The following is a 14,543-nucleotide window of genomic DNA, read 5'->3' as shown; positions in this document are numbered from 1 at the left end:
AATGTAAAAAAAGATGATTATGTATAATTGAAATGAATTATAATTATAATTGGTCTTTAGTGTGGAAGATATCCAAGGCTTGGGAGACTCTTATTGTCATTGTCTTTTCACCTTCTCTAACCCAGACTCTTGGATCGAAATATTTCTTGTTTGGTTTGTCGTCGCCCTCTGGATTACCAACCATTTTCAAGATGTAGTCTTTTTTGTTGAGAACGTAATCTCTAATACCAGCCAAATAAGCGTATTGACAGTCAGTGTCAAGGTTGACTTTCACCACACCATTCTTGATTGCAATATCAAATTCTTCTTGAGTAGAACCCGAACCACCGTGGAAGACAAGGTATAATGGGAAAGATTTGTCAGAGGATAATTGATTTTTAGCGTACAATTGGTGTTCACCTAAGATTGAAGGTCTAAGGACAACGTTACCGGGTTTGTAGACACCATGGACGTTACCAAAGGCGGCAGCAATGGAGAAGTTTGGGGAGATTGGAGCAAGAGCTTCGTAGACTGAGTAAACGGTTTCAGATGAGGTGTAGAGGGATTCCTTGTCAACAGACTCGTTATTGACACCATCTTCCTCACCACCAGTGATACCGATTTCCATTTCCAACCATTGGTTCATTTTAGCCATTCTGGTGAAGTACTTGACACAGGTTGAAATGTTTTCTTCATCAACTTCAGCAGACAAGTCCAACATATGAGAAGACCATAATGGTTCACCGTTTTTGGCAAAGTATTCTTCATCAGCTTTGATCATACCATCGTACCAAGGTAGTAATTTTTTAGCACAGTGGTCAGTGTGCAAGACAACTGGGATACCATAAGCAGGAGCAATTGACCTGATATAGTGAGCAGCAGCAATTGAGCCTTGGATTGAGGCGTATTGGTCCTTGTTGGAGACACCTTTACCGGCAAAGTAGGCGGCACCACCCTGGGAGGTTTGGAGAATGATGGGGGAATTGTTGTCTCTGGCAGCTTCCAAAGCAGCAACAACAGTGGAAGAGGAGGTTACATTGATGGCAGGAATGGCAAAACCCTTTGTTTGGGCGTAGTTAAACAAAGCACGAACATCGTCGCCAACAATGACACCGGTTTTTCTTGATAAAACGTCTTGAACACCCATTGTGAATTGAAGTAGAGTCGGAGTGGCTGTGGATTATAGAGATGGTATATAAAAGACAAGGCAGTGAGAAAATGGTAGAGAAGAAAAGAGAAAAAGAAAGAGAAGAGAATTGGGTGAGCTTATATAAAGCAGAGGCATAGCAGAATGATAGCAAATAGAGCAACCAGAGGCATCACAATAGAATACTCGAAGAGTGAAAGTGGTGTGGTTGATTTTGTGCTGCATCATCAGATTGACTTGACAGAACGGAGCCAGCGGTGCGGTGCTTTCTTTTTTCTGTTACCACTGCCTGTTCTGCTTGTTGAACACTGGGAACTGCAAGCCATGGTTGCCCTTGTAGTTGATGAACCCAGGTTCACTCCACTGCTGCAACACGTCTGCCTTGTCTATCTCGTAGAGCTCAATGCCCAAGGGCCTGCAGCACTTGACCATGTCGTCCTCGCTGCTCTTCGACCCACTGGCCTCGTCGCCTTCGCCCCAGCCCCACGTCGAGAGGTCGCCTCCAGGACAGGTCGAGAGGGCACACAACAAGTCTATCTCAGCAAAGAACTCAAAGTAGTCACCAGCTTTGGCAGGACATGTTTCCATAAAGTACTGGTCGTTTTCGTTTAGCCCTGTCAATTGAAACACATTCAACACATCGTGCACGTCAAACTCGGTTAGCCCGTATGGGAGGATGGCTCTGGTCAAATTGGAATGGCAGTGGAAATCGTTGTCTTGTCCAGACAACAACTTGTCGACATATGGATCGCATCTTGTTCCTAGCAAATCGTGGCATCTGCCTCCCTGATCATCTAGCCCATAGTCAATTGAATCACCAGTAATGGTCGCCATTGGTCTCAAGTATGGCAAATTCGACCATAATCTGTCGTATGTAGAAACATGAGCAGAATGCAATTGTCTGGTTCTTGCAGCCCAAAATCTTTCTCTTGGATTGTGGTAGTTGAATATATTTAAATCACCCACTTGCGGTCCCTCGGGCGTAGTAATTCTGCAAACATGTCCCTTGGGAACCTTCCAGGCTTTTCCTGATCTGATTGGCACAATCTCCTTCCAGACTAGCTTCTTCGAGCTCTCATGGACCCTTTTATAAAATTCTCTGTCAGCATACAATGGCGATCCTTCCATTGGAAAGTATGCTGGCATGGGAGTTGGTAACCCAGTCTTCGTAACCTTTGCTGTTTGTGAGGACATACTCGACTATAATTCTTCAATACGACAGTGCTTCGCTCAAATCATACACCAACGCATAAGGAAAGAAAAAAAGAAACCCCTCGCACCACAGCCATTTATATAATGTCCCTCAGTTTGTTGAGAAGCAGATCAGTAGATAAGCAAATGGCAAATAAATCCATCCAAAGTCGAAAAATCGAAAATCCAAAACACACTCCTCGGACTTCGCTCTCCGACCTCGCGGAGACTTCTCTCGGCCACTTCTGCCCTCTTCTGCCGAGAACCATCTTTGTGGTCTCTCTTTGTCACGCGTATGACAGCTCGTAAATGCGACTTCCGACCGCCTCAGACTCTTGCTCGTTATCAAAGAGGGTTCTTCTGGTGGCCAAACAGCTAATCCATCTAATCCACCACCACTGTATGATCTTCCCTTCTTGGTAATCTTCTTTTTTTTTGTTTTGCTGCTTTTGCTTTCAGGCTATGGACAACCCAGACGATATCAGAGCTAAGAGGCTAGCACGTTTGGCCAAGTACAATAAAGAAAACAATCTTTCGGCTCCACACTCATCTTCCTCTTCTTCCTCTTCTCCCAAACACAACTCCAATCCTTCTAGACCTGCCACCTCTCACTCTACCTCCACCAGATCCTCCACTCCATCTGCTAATCCTTTCAGCGCTTTACTCGTCTCTCAGAATATCAAACAACAAAACCTATCCAATGACACCTTGAAACAAAAATCCATTCCAAACCATCCCACAAAACAAATACTTTCAAAAAATCCTATAATATCCGATGCCCAACTTGAAGACCACTATAACAACTGGGTTAACGACACTTTACAAGAAATCTTTCAGGCAACTGTAAATCCAAACAACACCAATTTGAAACTCAAATTTTTAAAATCAACTTATAATGACTTGATAAATGAAAAAACTTCCACTGACTCTAATTCAGACGATATCGACAAAAACATATCTGTTTTATTTAATAAAAACGTTGTGGATGCTATCATCGATGAAATGACAATTGAAAATGCTGTTCCTAACCCGGTTCTTTATCTATTCAATGCTTGGGAATCCGCTAAATCAAAATTAAGATCCATCAAATCTCTAAGACAACCCCTTAAATTGAGATCAAAAGCCTTAAACAACCTTTTTTCTTCAAAATTTAATGAAAAATATAAATCAAAAAAAATTGCCCTACTAGACCAAATAGTCAATCTTTCTCTCAACTACACCTGCAGCTCTTTTCAAATCCCTGACATGTTTCTAAACAACACTATCGAAAAAACTGTTTTCCCATTTTTATCACATAATCCCAATGAATTGATTAACGATTTTCTATTCGAATTGATCAAAACTGCAAAGTCAGAGGGCTCTCTTTTTGAATTTATAAACTCCTTGGTTCCCTATTTATCAAAATATTTACTAGAAAACAAAGTTACAATGGATAATAAAATATATCTAAGAGTTTTCACCATCTATCGTATTTTATTAAATGACAAGGCTATCGCCGCTGAGTTTTCTAATATTGATGATTTCTGCTTATCAGAATCTCAAAATCCTTCTGATGTCGAATTTAAAACTATTTTGGGCCCAATTCTTTCTTTATCTCCCTTACATAACAACTTTGCTAAAAAAATCCTTGGAAACTCCGCTGCAATGTCAAAACTAGAAATTGATAGATTGATGGAATCCTTACAGGCTGAATATAAACTAATTCTAGAATTTTTATTCTTTGTATTTGATAAACTAATAAGAGCTTCAAATCATTCCAGAGAATCAACTTTAAAGTACATTGCCACCGTTATAAATTGGAATCACCTAAGAACTGGTATGCAAGCCGATTACCTGAGCCTAACTTCTCATGCAATTTTCGTAAACTTATCTCTAATTTTATTTAAAATGTCTCTTCCATTTTTAGATTCATCTTATAAAAAATTCGATAGAATCGATAAATTTTTCTTTGATAAACAATCATATTTCGATTTACAAGATCAAACAAGAATCAATGCAACAGAAAAGGAATATGAAGAATATGCCAAAGATCATGCATCTACTGAAAAAACAAATTTTATCTCAGATTGTTTTTTCTTAGGCTTAGGCTGCTTACATTTTGGTATTGGCGGTTTGATTTTAGATCGAGAAAGAGTATCAAAAGAAGTTAAACAACTAGAACAACAAGTCGAAAGGTTAAAAGAATTAACTGAAAAATCGAAAGCTAGTGGCAATACTCTATCCTTTGCTGAAAGAACTTATGCTATTCGTTTACCCCAATTTGAGTTAATGTTAACCAACGCAAAAGCTTCAAAAACCGTTATGAACGCTTTTTTCCTTGATAGAGAGATCCAATTACAAATATTTGATTTTGTTGTTGGCGCTTCTGTGTTTATGGTTAGATCTGTTGATCCAAACTCAAGTTACCCATTTCGCCAAATTACCTTGCCACTTATTCCTGATGAAGTTAACATTGAAAATATCGACAACGCTGAAGAATTAAGGAAAAAATCACCTACCCCTTTTAGATACTATCCTGAATTTGTCATTGAATGCTTAGTCAATTATGCTTCTCATATCATTCAATATGCTAATCATCCATTATTTAATAATCCGAGATTAAAACATTTTGTGGAATTCGTTATTGTTATGTTGAGATGCCCTGAAATACTTGGAAATCCTCATTTAAAAGGCAACTTTGTCGAACTACTATTTTTTGGCTCATTACCAATGCAGAATGGTCACCCTGGTATAATGTTTGACGTTTTTATAACTGATCCTTTAATAATTGACAATTTACTATATGCTTTATTAGATTTCTATGTCGTTGTCGAAAAAACTGGTGCTTCTTCTCAATTTTATGATAAATTCAACAGTCGTTTTCACATGGCAGTTATATTAGAATCTTTATGGAATCACGAAGTTTATAGAAGCCAATTCAAAAAACAAAGTGCCCAAAATAAAGATTTCTTTGTCAGATTTGTTGCTAGAATGCTTAACGATACTACATTTTTACTAGATGAATCATTAAGAGATTTGATTGAGATTCATGAATTAGAAAGCGAAATTGAAAACAGAAAAAATGGTGCAGAACCTGTTATGGAGGGAACTGACGAGGAATTAGCTAATCATTTGGCAAGCATAGAAAGACAGGCCAAATCTTATATTAATTTAGGGAATAAGACTGTCAACTTGTTCAAAATTTTCACTCTTGAAACACCAAAAGCATTCGTTACTCCAGAAATTGTTGATAGATTAGCTGGTATGCTCAACTATAATTTGAATGCCTTAGTAGGAAAAAAATATACTCAATTAAAAGTCAAAGATCCATTGAAGTTTAATTTCCAACCTAGACAGTTGCTTTTAAATATTTGCAAAATATTTGTCAATTTATCAAGAGAAAGAGAGTTTCTAAATGCAGTTTCAAGAGACAGTAGATCATTTAAACATGAGCTTTTCATAAAAGCAAGAGGATTTTTACAGCGTTACAGTTTAGCTTCAGGTGATTTCATTGATGATTTTGTTAGATTTGGGGATAAAGCCCAAGCCCAGAAATTGGAAGATGAAGAAAAAGAACTAGAGTTGGGAGATATTCCAGATGAATTACTAGATCCATTAATGTATGAACTTATGGTTGATCCTGTCATTTTACCAAGTTCAAAGGTTACGGTCGATAGATCCACTATCAAAGCACATTTACTCAATGATCCAACAGATCCATTTAACAGAATGCCACTAAAATTGGATGAAGTTAAGCCCGATTTAGAAATGAAACAGAAAATTGAAACATTTAAAGCTGAAAGAAGGGCTGAAAAAGAAAAAAGTAAAACAGAGGATGGAGATATCACAATGACCTCCCCACCATAATCTATATTTGGCCCGGCCATAATATACATTTGGAATGATTTAATTTATATTTTACATTGAGTGCAAAAATTCTATTTTCTTTTTTATATTTATTTTTTTATATTTTTTATATTTTTCTATTTGATTACAGATATTTTTGTTTTATTTTTGTTTTATTTTTGTTTTATTTTTATTTTTGTTTTTGTTTTATGAATAAATTAATTTGATTACCGTTTCTTCTTGCATTTGCTATTAAATAGTTTAGTAATAATAAAATTCATCTTAATATAAAATACAAATAGAAGGAAGATATAGATAAGTAATTAAACTGTTATTAATTATATAAATAATGAACACTGATAAAAATAAAGCATTTCTTAAAGATATATTTGTAGGATACATTCATTAATAAAAATTGAATCAATATTATTTATTTAAATTAATTTTTAACAGCAAATTTTCTTTGTGGGAAAGCAATTTGCTTCTTTTTTTGTTTTAAGGTGATTTTCTTAGCTTCATTTTCAGATAAACGACGACGAATAGCTCTAGTTTTCTTAGCACGTAAATCTTTTGGAATGTATTTTTTACCTTTGTAGAAAGCTCTAACACTTTCACGTTGGTTCAAGTTGATGATAGTTAAAACACGAGCAATATCTTTTCTTAAAATACCAATTTTTGGAGAAGGACCTCTAGATTTTTGACTTCTTAAAGACAAAAGTTCTTTTTTAAGATCAACCAATTGATCTTCAAGTTGTTGTTTTGATTTGATTTTTAATTCATATGCTTTAACGCCGCTCTATTATAAATTGAACAAAATGTTAGAAATAGGTCTCAAGGGCTAATGAGACTTTTTGAAATTTTAAATAAAATATAATCATTTATCCTTGTGAGATATTTATTATAATTTAACGTAATTGATAGGGTAGTATTAAGATCCATGTAAAATTTCAACAATTGGATTCATTTTAAGAAAAACGATGAATTTCACTTTAAATAATATATTTATAAATTGAAATTAAAAGTGAAATTAATTGGATTAATATTTTTTTCTGCTTTTAAGCGTTAAGATTGTGATGATACAAATGGTCTTTTGAATTATCATGTTTATAGAATAATTTTGATATTTAGTAATTGGATGCAGTTCTACATTAAAATAAGTTTATTAACACAACGCTATCAATTGCAAAAAAAACAAAAAAAAACGAATCAAATTTTTGTTGATAAATTAGACATTTCAGTTGTTGATGATTGTTTCTGTGATAATTCTTGCTCAGAGCGTTTCTAACAAGAAAAAAAAGCACTTTGGGGGTATATGTGGATTTAAAATTTGATATATTTTATTGTTTGGATGTGGATTCAGTGAGATACATACCATTTTGATATATTATTAATTACTGATTGATAGTGTTTCTGAGATCTTTCACCAAACTGTTAATATATATATTTTCACCTATAATCTGCAATTTTGTATATATTGAAACCAAAGCAGCTCTGCAACAAGCCCTAACTGATTCCAATGCTTAGAAAATGGGAAATCGGTGAAAAAGAAAGACATGTGACTATTTAATAGTATTCTAAGCGAAAGTTTAAATTGCGAGCGATGGGATTGAGCAATTTTAATTGATAGTCACGGGAAGTTACATAGGGCTTGTTCTAAGATTAATTAGAGTGTATTCAACATTGATGAGGAATTAGTTATGTAAGCACCTAACATAAGTATATGATGGTGTGCAAGATAATATTACTGTTTGATTACTTGAAAAATTATACAAGATTAGTTTTAATTTTACAACTAATTGAGTTGAATTGAATTGAATTCTGATTATATTTCTGATGTGGAAAATGAGAAAAGTTGAAAAAGTGGGAAATGCCGAGAACGTTGTATGGTGGATCAGATAACTATTAAAAAGTTAAACAAACAAACAAACAAACAAACAAGATCGAATGATTAGTTTTGTATTATGAATTTTGTTTTTGGGATGAAATTCTCATCACTTTACAGTAAATGAATTACAAACTTATTAGATATATAATAAGAGATATAACCGAGGAAAGAGGAGAGAAAAGGGTTGTGATAACTTTAAAGGAGGAACAATAGATAATAAGCTTCTTTAGGTTAAATTTGTTCCTCACAACATCTGTTTATAAGTGATGAGCCCTAATAATAAAGATGTTATCACGAGATGAAAATTGACTGGGGATTGATTTGTAGTAGATGCGGTAAGCATCCAGCGTCATCCAGCATCTGGGAATAAGCATTTCAGATAGGAGAGAGAATTGAAGGGCGAGATAAGCTATGGAGGGGTCGATCGAAACAAAATAACCAAGATGTATTAGGATATAAGATATAGAAAACAGATTAGTTAACAAAAAAGGAAAAAAACGATGGAGAAAGAGAAATAGAAAAAAAAAGGAAAAGGAAAAGGAAAGAAAAAGGAAAGAAAAAAGAAAGGAAAAGGAAAGAAAAAAGATGTGATAATTTTCGATTTGTGTATATTATTAGGTGATATTTATTTAGTTTGTTGGGATAAGATGATTTAGTATGGATAAGAAGCAGGAAGAAGATGAATGATGTTGATTATGTTGATTGTGTTGATTGTGTTGATTGTGTTGATTGTGTTGATGATTGTTGATGATTTGATTTATTGATTTATTGATTTAATTTATTGATTTGATTTATTATTTTTTATTTTTTATTTTAATTTTAATTTAATTTTAATTAATTTTAATTTATTTTAATTATGATAATAAAACTGAGGGATAAAAGAGTAATGATTACTGAAGATTTTTAAATTGAAAATAAAAATGAATTAAAAAGAGAATTAAAAAAAAAAAAAAAATAATAGTAATAGTTATAGTAATAGTAATAATAGTAATAATAGTAATAGTAATAATAATAATAATAATAGTGATAGTAATAACAATGATAATTAGAATTAACTACTATTTTTAAGATTGGTACTTAACCATTCAAGACCTTCATATAAACCATCACCGGAGGTAGCACAGGTAGCTTGGATGTACCAAGGACGTTGACGAATGGAGTGCAAGCCTAGTTTTTCAGTGATTTCAGCAGCGTTCATTGCGTTTGGCAAATCTTGTTTGTTGGCAAAGACTAGCAATAAGGCGTCACGTAATTCATCTTCATTGAGCATACGTTGTAGTTCTTCACGAGCCTCAGCGATTCTATCACGATCATTTGAATCGACGACAAAGATGATACCTTGGGTATTTTGAAAGTAGTGTCTCCATAAAGGACGAATTTTGTCTTGTCCACCAACATCCCAGACAGTGAAGGAGATGTTTTTATATTCAACAGTTTCGACGTTGAAACCGATTGTTGGAATAGTAGTAACGATTTCACCTAGTTTTAATTTATAGAGAATGGTTGTCTTACCTGCAGCATCAAGACCGACCATTAAGATACGCATTTCTCTACGACCCCAGAGAGTTGAAAATAGTTTTGAGAAAGAGAGACCCATCTTGCTAAGAATAAATGATCAAGTAAGGAAAGAAAGAAAGAAATAAATAAATAAATAAACAGATTAGTATATGGGATAGAAAATATAAGGATACAATACAGTAGAGTACAATGTAATGCAATGTAATTGAATAGAATATAGTTTGGATCAGATAAGTATAAGATATATTAATGAATTGAATATATTGAGTAATTTTTTTCAGTTTTTTTGATTTTCTTCAAGAAAAAAAATATAGATTTGATATTGAATTGACAAAGATAATTAAACGCAAATCAAAGTGAAAGTGGAAACAGTGGATGAGATATGAAGGTAAGATCCGAGTAGGGCAGAGATCTTAGATGTTGAAGAGGAACAATATATCTGAGATTATTGCAGCGCAGGATAGGAGAAATATCTTTAAAGAGCGATTGATAGGGCGATGATAAATGGCAACAAGAGGATATCAAGTATTGAGAAGAATCAAGTATTAAGAAGAAACTTACGATTGAATAAATAGTACAATAGGATAAGGATAGGGATAGGGAAAAAGAAAACTTTGGAAACCTAAAAGATGAAAAGGATTACAAAAGAAGAACGAAGCTGCAACAGAATAGAAGAAAGAGGAAAACTATTGTATTGCAAGAAAGAAGAGAGAAGATATGAGGATTATATAATATAATGTCTTCCTATCTTTGAGCAAAAGTGAATATATCCACAGCAGAAAAAGTAAAAGGGGTGAGCGTGTCAAAATCGTTTCTTGTGCTTTGGCCAAAGGTTGCAAAGCTTTTTCAACTCGGCCGCTGCACGCACCCGCCCGAAATGTCGAGGTGTTCTTATCGGGGTCTAAACTGCGCGGGAGAAAGTGGCGTGCACGTGCATAGCGCGTGACTAAAATGCACACACTGCACGTGCATATTTGCAAGCGTGGGCGTATGTCCGCGTGCCGGCGGGATTGTTTTGCTACGTGTGCTGAAAAAGAGTGTTTAATAATCAATGGCGCGAGCACACAGAAACCACGCGGGGCCGCTGGGCTGTCGGCACCGAAAACAGCAGTGATGAGATAATCACGTGATAACCAACACGTGTGCAATCCGAGGTTGTGGAGTGCGCGTGTGTCTGCAGCACCCTGATGTAGACAGCGTGTGGCAGCGCTGGATCCGTGGTGGTGGTGCAGTTCTAATAATAGCGCACATAGCTGGATTGGGGGTCTGGGCCTGAGGGAAGGGATGGGCGTTGGGCGGAGGCAGCACAGGCAGCAGGAGCAGGAGCGGCCGGGGACGCCGACGCAGCAGCGGCAGCAGAAGAGGCCTCTTTTCTGGGGTCTGCTGGGGCTGGTGGATGCAAACTCTGGAAACAGGCAGCCCAGTTTCGAATTGCATGGCTTTATTTAGAATTTGCTACCCAACTTTTCCCATGTTCAATGTTCAACTTTGAGCACAACTTTATAACGCTATCAGAATTGCACTGATTGTGCTTTGATTGCACTTTAATAGTCTTTTTCCTTTTCCACTTTCAATTCCTCTTGGTTTTCTCGCTTCTCTTTTTCGTGCTTTATTGTCCATCAGCGACTTTCTTTTTTCTTTCTTTCTCTTTCTCTTTCTCTTTCTCAAGTTCAATTCAACCTGGAAAAGAGTCTTGTTTTTATTGCACTTTGCACTTGCACTCTACGCTCTGCGGTTCTTCAATTGTCGTCCTTTATAACTCTGTCAATACTCTGTCAATTGCAAGTTCAGTTTGCTCTCGTCTCCCCCATTGAACTGCAGTTATTCTTTTCTCCTGCTCGATTCAACAATTCCCACTTTCCTCCAGTTTTCACACTTTGCTCAACCCTCCTACAAGCTCTTACAATTCCCAGATTTTCATTCTCGTTTTTATTTTCACTTTCATTTTACTACATTGTTATTCTATTCTCTTTTTTCCATAATTCACAGCAGCCAATTTGTTGGAAATCTTAATCCACAGTCGACAACATCAATTCTAAATTTCTAAATTTTAAAAACATTAAAATTCAGAAAATTCAGAAAAAATTAAACAAAAAAACAAAAAACAAAAAATGGTATGTGTCATTTAATTCAATTTAATTCAATTTAATTCAATTTTGTTCAATTAAATTTACTCTCATTTCTATTATCTCATATTATTAATTCAAATAATATAAGATAATAACTTTAATAAAATAATTTTAAATATAATAAAATAAAATAAAATAAAATAAAGTAAAATTTAAATTAACTAATTAATTAATTAATTCTACTTTTGATTTGATTATTTCCAATTCATTTTATTTCATTTTATTTCATTTTATTTCAATCTATTTTATCTGATTCCATCTGATTCCATTTTATTATACCTTACTAACGACTTTTTTATCACTCGTTTTAATTCAATTTCAATTTCATTTTCAATTTCAATTTCACTTTTTTTTTTTCATTCAATTTTGTATTTTCAATGAAGGCCGAAGAATCAATAATTTTATCAAACCAAATTCTCACCAATAACAATCCTACAAACAACGATACCTCTTTTAAAAAAGATATCTCTTTTAAAAAAGAACCAATTCAATCAAATGAATTAAATCAAGATAAACCAAATGATCTAAATAAACTAAATAAACTAAATCAACTAAATCAACTAAATCAACTAAATGACCCAAATGACTCAAACGACCCAAACGACCCAAAACATCCAAACAACTTAGATAACACAAATCACCCTCAGCTCTCTCATAAAGATATCGAATCCCCCGAAAACATCTCCATCAAAAAATCAATTAAAGACCAAAAAATATCCAAAGAATCAAACAAATATGGCCTATCTGACTGTCTTGTTGGCGCCCTATTCAACGCTCGCGATAGACAATTCGTATTGGAATTGGAATCAACCCTTCTCGATTTCTCAATCTCAAACATCAACTCCTATAAACTAAAGCCAATGAACTCCTACTACAGACTACTAGCCCACCATATTGCCGATTACCATGACCTAGGCCACATTCTAAATAACGATGGCGTCTCCGTAGTTGTCTACAAAACCTTCAATCCTCCAAATAAACTGCCCCCAAAATTCAACAAAGACAGCACTAACAATAACAATAACAATAATGACTCTCAAGATATCAACAACGAAAATCACGACACAAAACCAACTGATAATGATGAAAAAATCAAAAATCAACCAAAAATTAATCTCAGCCAAATCCCTGACTTTGTCAACTCAAAACCTCTAACGACTCTAGACTACAACGAAAACTCAATTCCAAATCACAGCCACAACCACAATCATAATCACAACCATAATTATGATTTTTCGAAAAAAATCCATAATTTCAATAGCAACAACAACAATAATAATAACAACAATAATAACAATAACTCATCTTCAAATCCCTCAAATTCAAACAACTTTTCTAATTACAATAACCTTAGATCTTATAACGGCAGAAACTTAAACAACAGCATCGACCGCCATGCCTTTAAAATCATGAAGCGTAAAGAAGACGTTAAAAGATTACTCGACGAAAAAGCAAAACTAGAAAAAGAACAAAAAGAATTAAAACACCAAGACTTTCTAAACAAAAGAGACCACACCTTCCATCCAAATCACCAAATGAATTTCATCAACAACAACAACAACATCAATCCCAAAATATTCAATTCTCAATCTCCAGAAAATAAAATAGCTGATCCTAATGATACATCTGTCAGCGCTATAGACCCAATCCTCGAGTCTGAAAGAGCCTCCAAAGAAGCCTACTATTTGCAAGCGAGAGAAAGAATTTACAAAGACAATGAAGGCGATGACGATTTTGATGACGACGACTATAACGAAGATTACAATGAAGATTTCGATAATGATACTAAAAACAATATTAATATTAATAATAATAATAGTAATAGTAATAATAATAATAAATATTCCTATTCTCAAAATTACAATAACTTTAATAATAGCAATAACAATAATGATCCATATTATGACAGATATGACAATCGATTTTTAGATGCAGCCTTTGATAGATTCAATCCAACTTATTATACCGGGTTCTATTATCCCTCGGCATCAGCCAACTATTATAATCCAAATAACCAATATTATTCAATAAATCAAAACCAAAACCAAAACCAAAATCAAAATCAAAGTCAAAATAAGAAATTGCAAAATAAAAAATACAATAATCGTAATAACACCAATAACACTAATACCACTAATACTAGTATCAATGGCAATAATAACAATAACAATAACAATAATATGAACGGAAATAACAATAATAACAATATGAATGTAAAAAACTCAAATACTAATAGTTATAGTAAAAATTGGAATCCAAATTACTATTCTCAAGTCCCTTCACCACAATTCTATTCAACAACTCCACCATATGGTATGAATATCCCAATTGGAATGCTTCCAGCTACAGGACCAATAGTGCCTGGTGGTGGTTCGCCAGTAGCAACAGCCACAGGAACTTCACCGGTGGCCAATAATAACCAATTCTTTCCACAAATGCCTCCTTCAATTATAAATGGACCAACATTGGTTCATCAACACTCAATGCCTCATTTGCCTCAAAGCACACCATCCAGTTTTAATTTAATGGTGCCTCCACCACCACGTTCTAATCCCTCCACATCTCAACCAAATTCTCCAAATATTCGTCACAGCAAACCCAATCATAATCATAATTTTTATAATCGCAACAACAACAATAATAGTAATACTAATCTCACTGATCCTCAGCAATTTTATTCATCATATAATGGCAATCAATACTACCCTCCCCCATTTTCTAATTATATGATCCAACCATCACAAAGCCTCTATGTACCTACTAATGGGAATACGTATAACAATAACAATAACAATAGCAACAACAACAACAAATATAAGAGAAATTTTGCCAAAAACAGTTACAGAAATAATAATAATAATAATAATAA

At 34.2% G+C, this 14,543-nt stretch overlaps 6 protein-coding genes across 6 annotated transcripts; 2 read left to right on the top strand and 4 right to left on the bottom strand.

The window, feature by feature from the left end:
• Nucleotides 1–43: 43 nt before the first annotated feature.
• ASCRUDRAFT_70829 (class II fructose-bisphosphate aldolase) lies at nucleotides 44–1,126 on the bottom strand (the record flags this gene model as incomplete). Its single annotated transcript, XM_020191845.1, has 1 exon — nucleotides 44–1,126. One exon carries the CDS (start codon nucleotides 1,124–1,126, stop codon nucleotides 44–46), a length of 1,083 nt encoding a protein of 360 aa, XP_020046601.1.
• ASCRUDRAFT_153036 (urea carboxylase-associated family protein) lies at nucleotides 992–2,517 on the bottom strand. The gene has a single exon (XM_020189309.1). It carries the CDS (start codon nucleotides 2,318–2,320, stop codon nucleotides 1,406–1,408), a length of 915 nt encoding a protein of 304 aa, XP_020046600.1. The 5' UTR covers nucleotides 2,321–2,517; the 3' UTR covers nucleotides 992–1,405.
• Nucleotides 2,518–2,690: 173 nt separating this feature from the next.
• Nucleotides 2,691–6,192, top strand: UFD2 (ubiquitin-ubiquitin ligase UFD2). The gene has a single exon (XM_020193418.1). The coding sequence runs from the start codon at nucleotides 2,780–2,782 to the stop codon at nucleotides 6,161–6,163; it is 3,384 nt and encodes a 1,127-aa protein (XP_020046599.1). The 5' UTR covers nucleotides 2,691–2,779; the 3' UTR covers nucleotides 6,164–6,192.
• A 254-nt stretch (nucleotides 6,193–6,446) lies between these two features.
• RPL35B (60S ribosomal protein uL29) lies at nucleotides 6,447–7,636 on the bottom strand. The gene is made up of 2 exons (XM_020193417.1): nucleotides 7,515–7,636; nucleotides 6,447–6,938 (listed from the first exon to the last, which is right to left on the bottom strand). Exons 1-2 carry the CDS (start codon nucleotides 7,515–7,517, stop codon nucleotides 6,582–6,584), a joined length of 360 nt encoding a protein of 119 aa, XP_020046598.1. The 5' UTR covers nucleotides 7,518–7,636; the 3' UTR covers nucleotides 6,447–6,581.
• Nucleotides 7,637–9,078: 1,442 nt separating this feature from the next.
• On the bottom strand, nucleotides 9,079–9,624 carry ARF2 (Arf family GTPase ARF2; the record flags this gene model as incomplete). Its single annotated transcript, XM_020190653.1, has 1 exon — nucleotides 9,079–9,624. The coding sequence occupies one exon, from the start codon at nucleotides 9,622–9,624 to the stop codon at nucleotides 9,079–9,081; it is 546 nt and encodes a 181-aa protein (XP_020046597.1).
• A 1,740-nt stretch (nucleotides 9,625–11,364) lies between these two features.
• Nucleotides 11,365–14,543, top strand: ASCRUDRAFT_152963 (uncharacterized protein). The gene is made up of 3 exons (XM_020189308.1): nucleotides 11,365–11,659; nucleotides 12,058–14,254; nucleotides 14,485–14,543. Exons 1-3 carry the CDS (start codon nucleotides 11,657–11,659, stop codon nucleotides 14,490–14,492), a joined length of 2,208 nt encoding a protein of 735 aa, XP_020046596.1. The 5' UTR covers nucleotides 11,365–11,656; the 3' UTR covers nucleotides 14,493–14,543.

This window comes from Ascoidea rubescens (assembly GCF_001661345.1).
Source record: "Ascoidea rubescens DSM 1968 unplaced genomic scaffold ASCRUscaffold_8, whole genome shotgun sequence".
NCBI lineage: Eukaryota > Fungi > Ascomycota > Saccharomycetes > Ascoideales > Ascoideaceae > Ascoidea > Ascoidea rubescens.
Note: the sequence above shows the minus strand (reverse complement) of the source record. Positions and strands in the feature narration are given on the sequence as shown.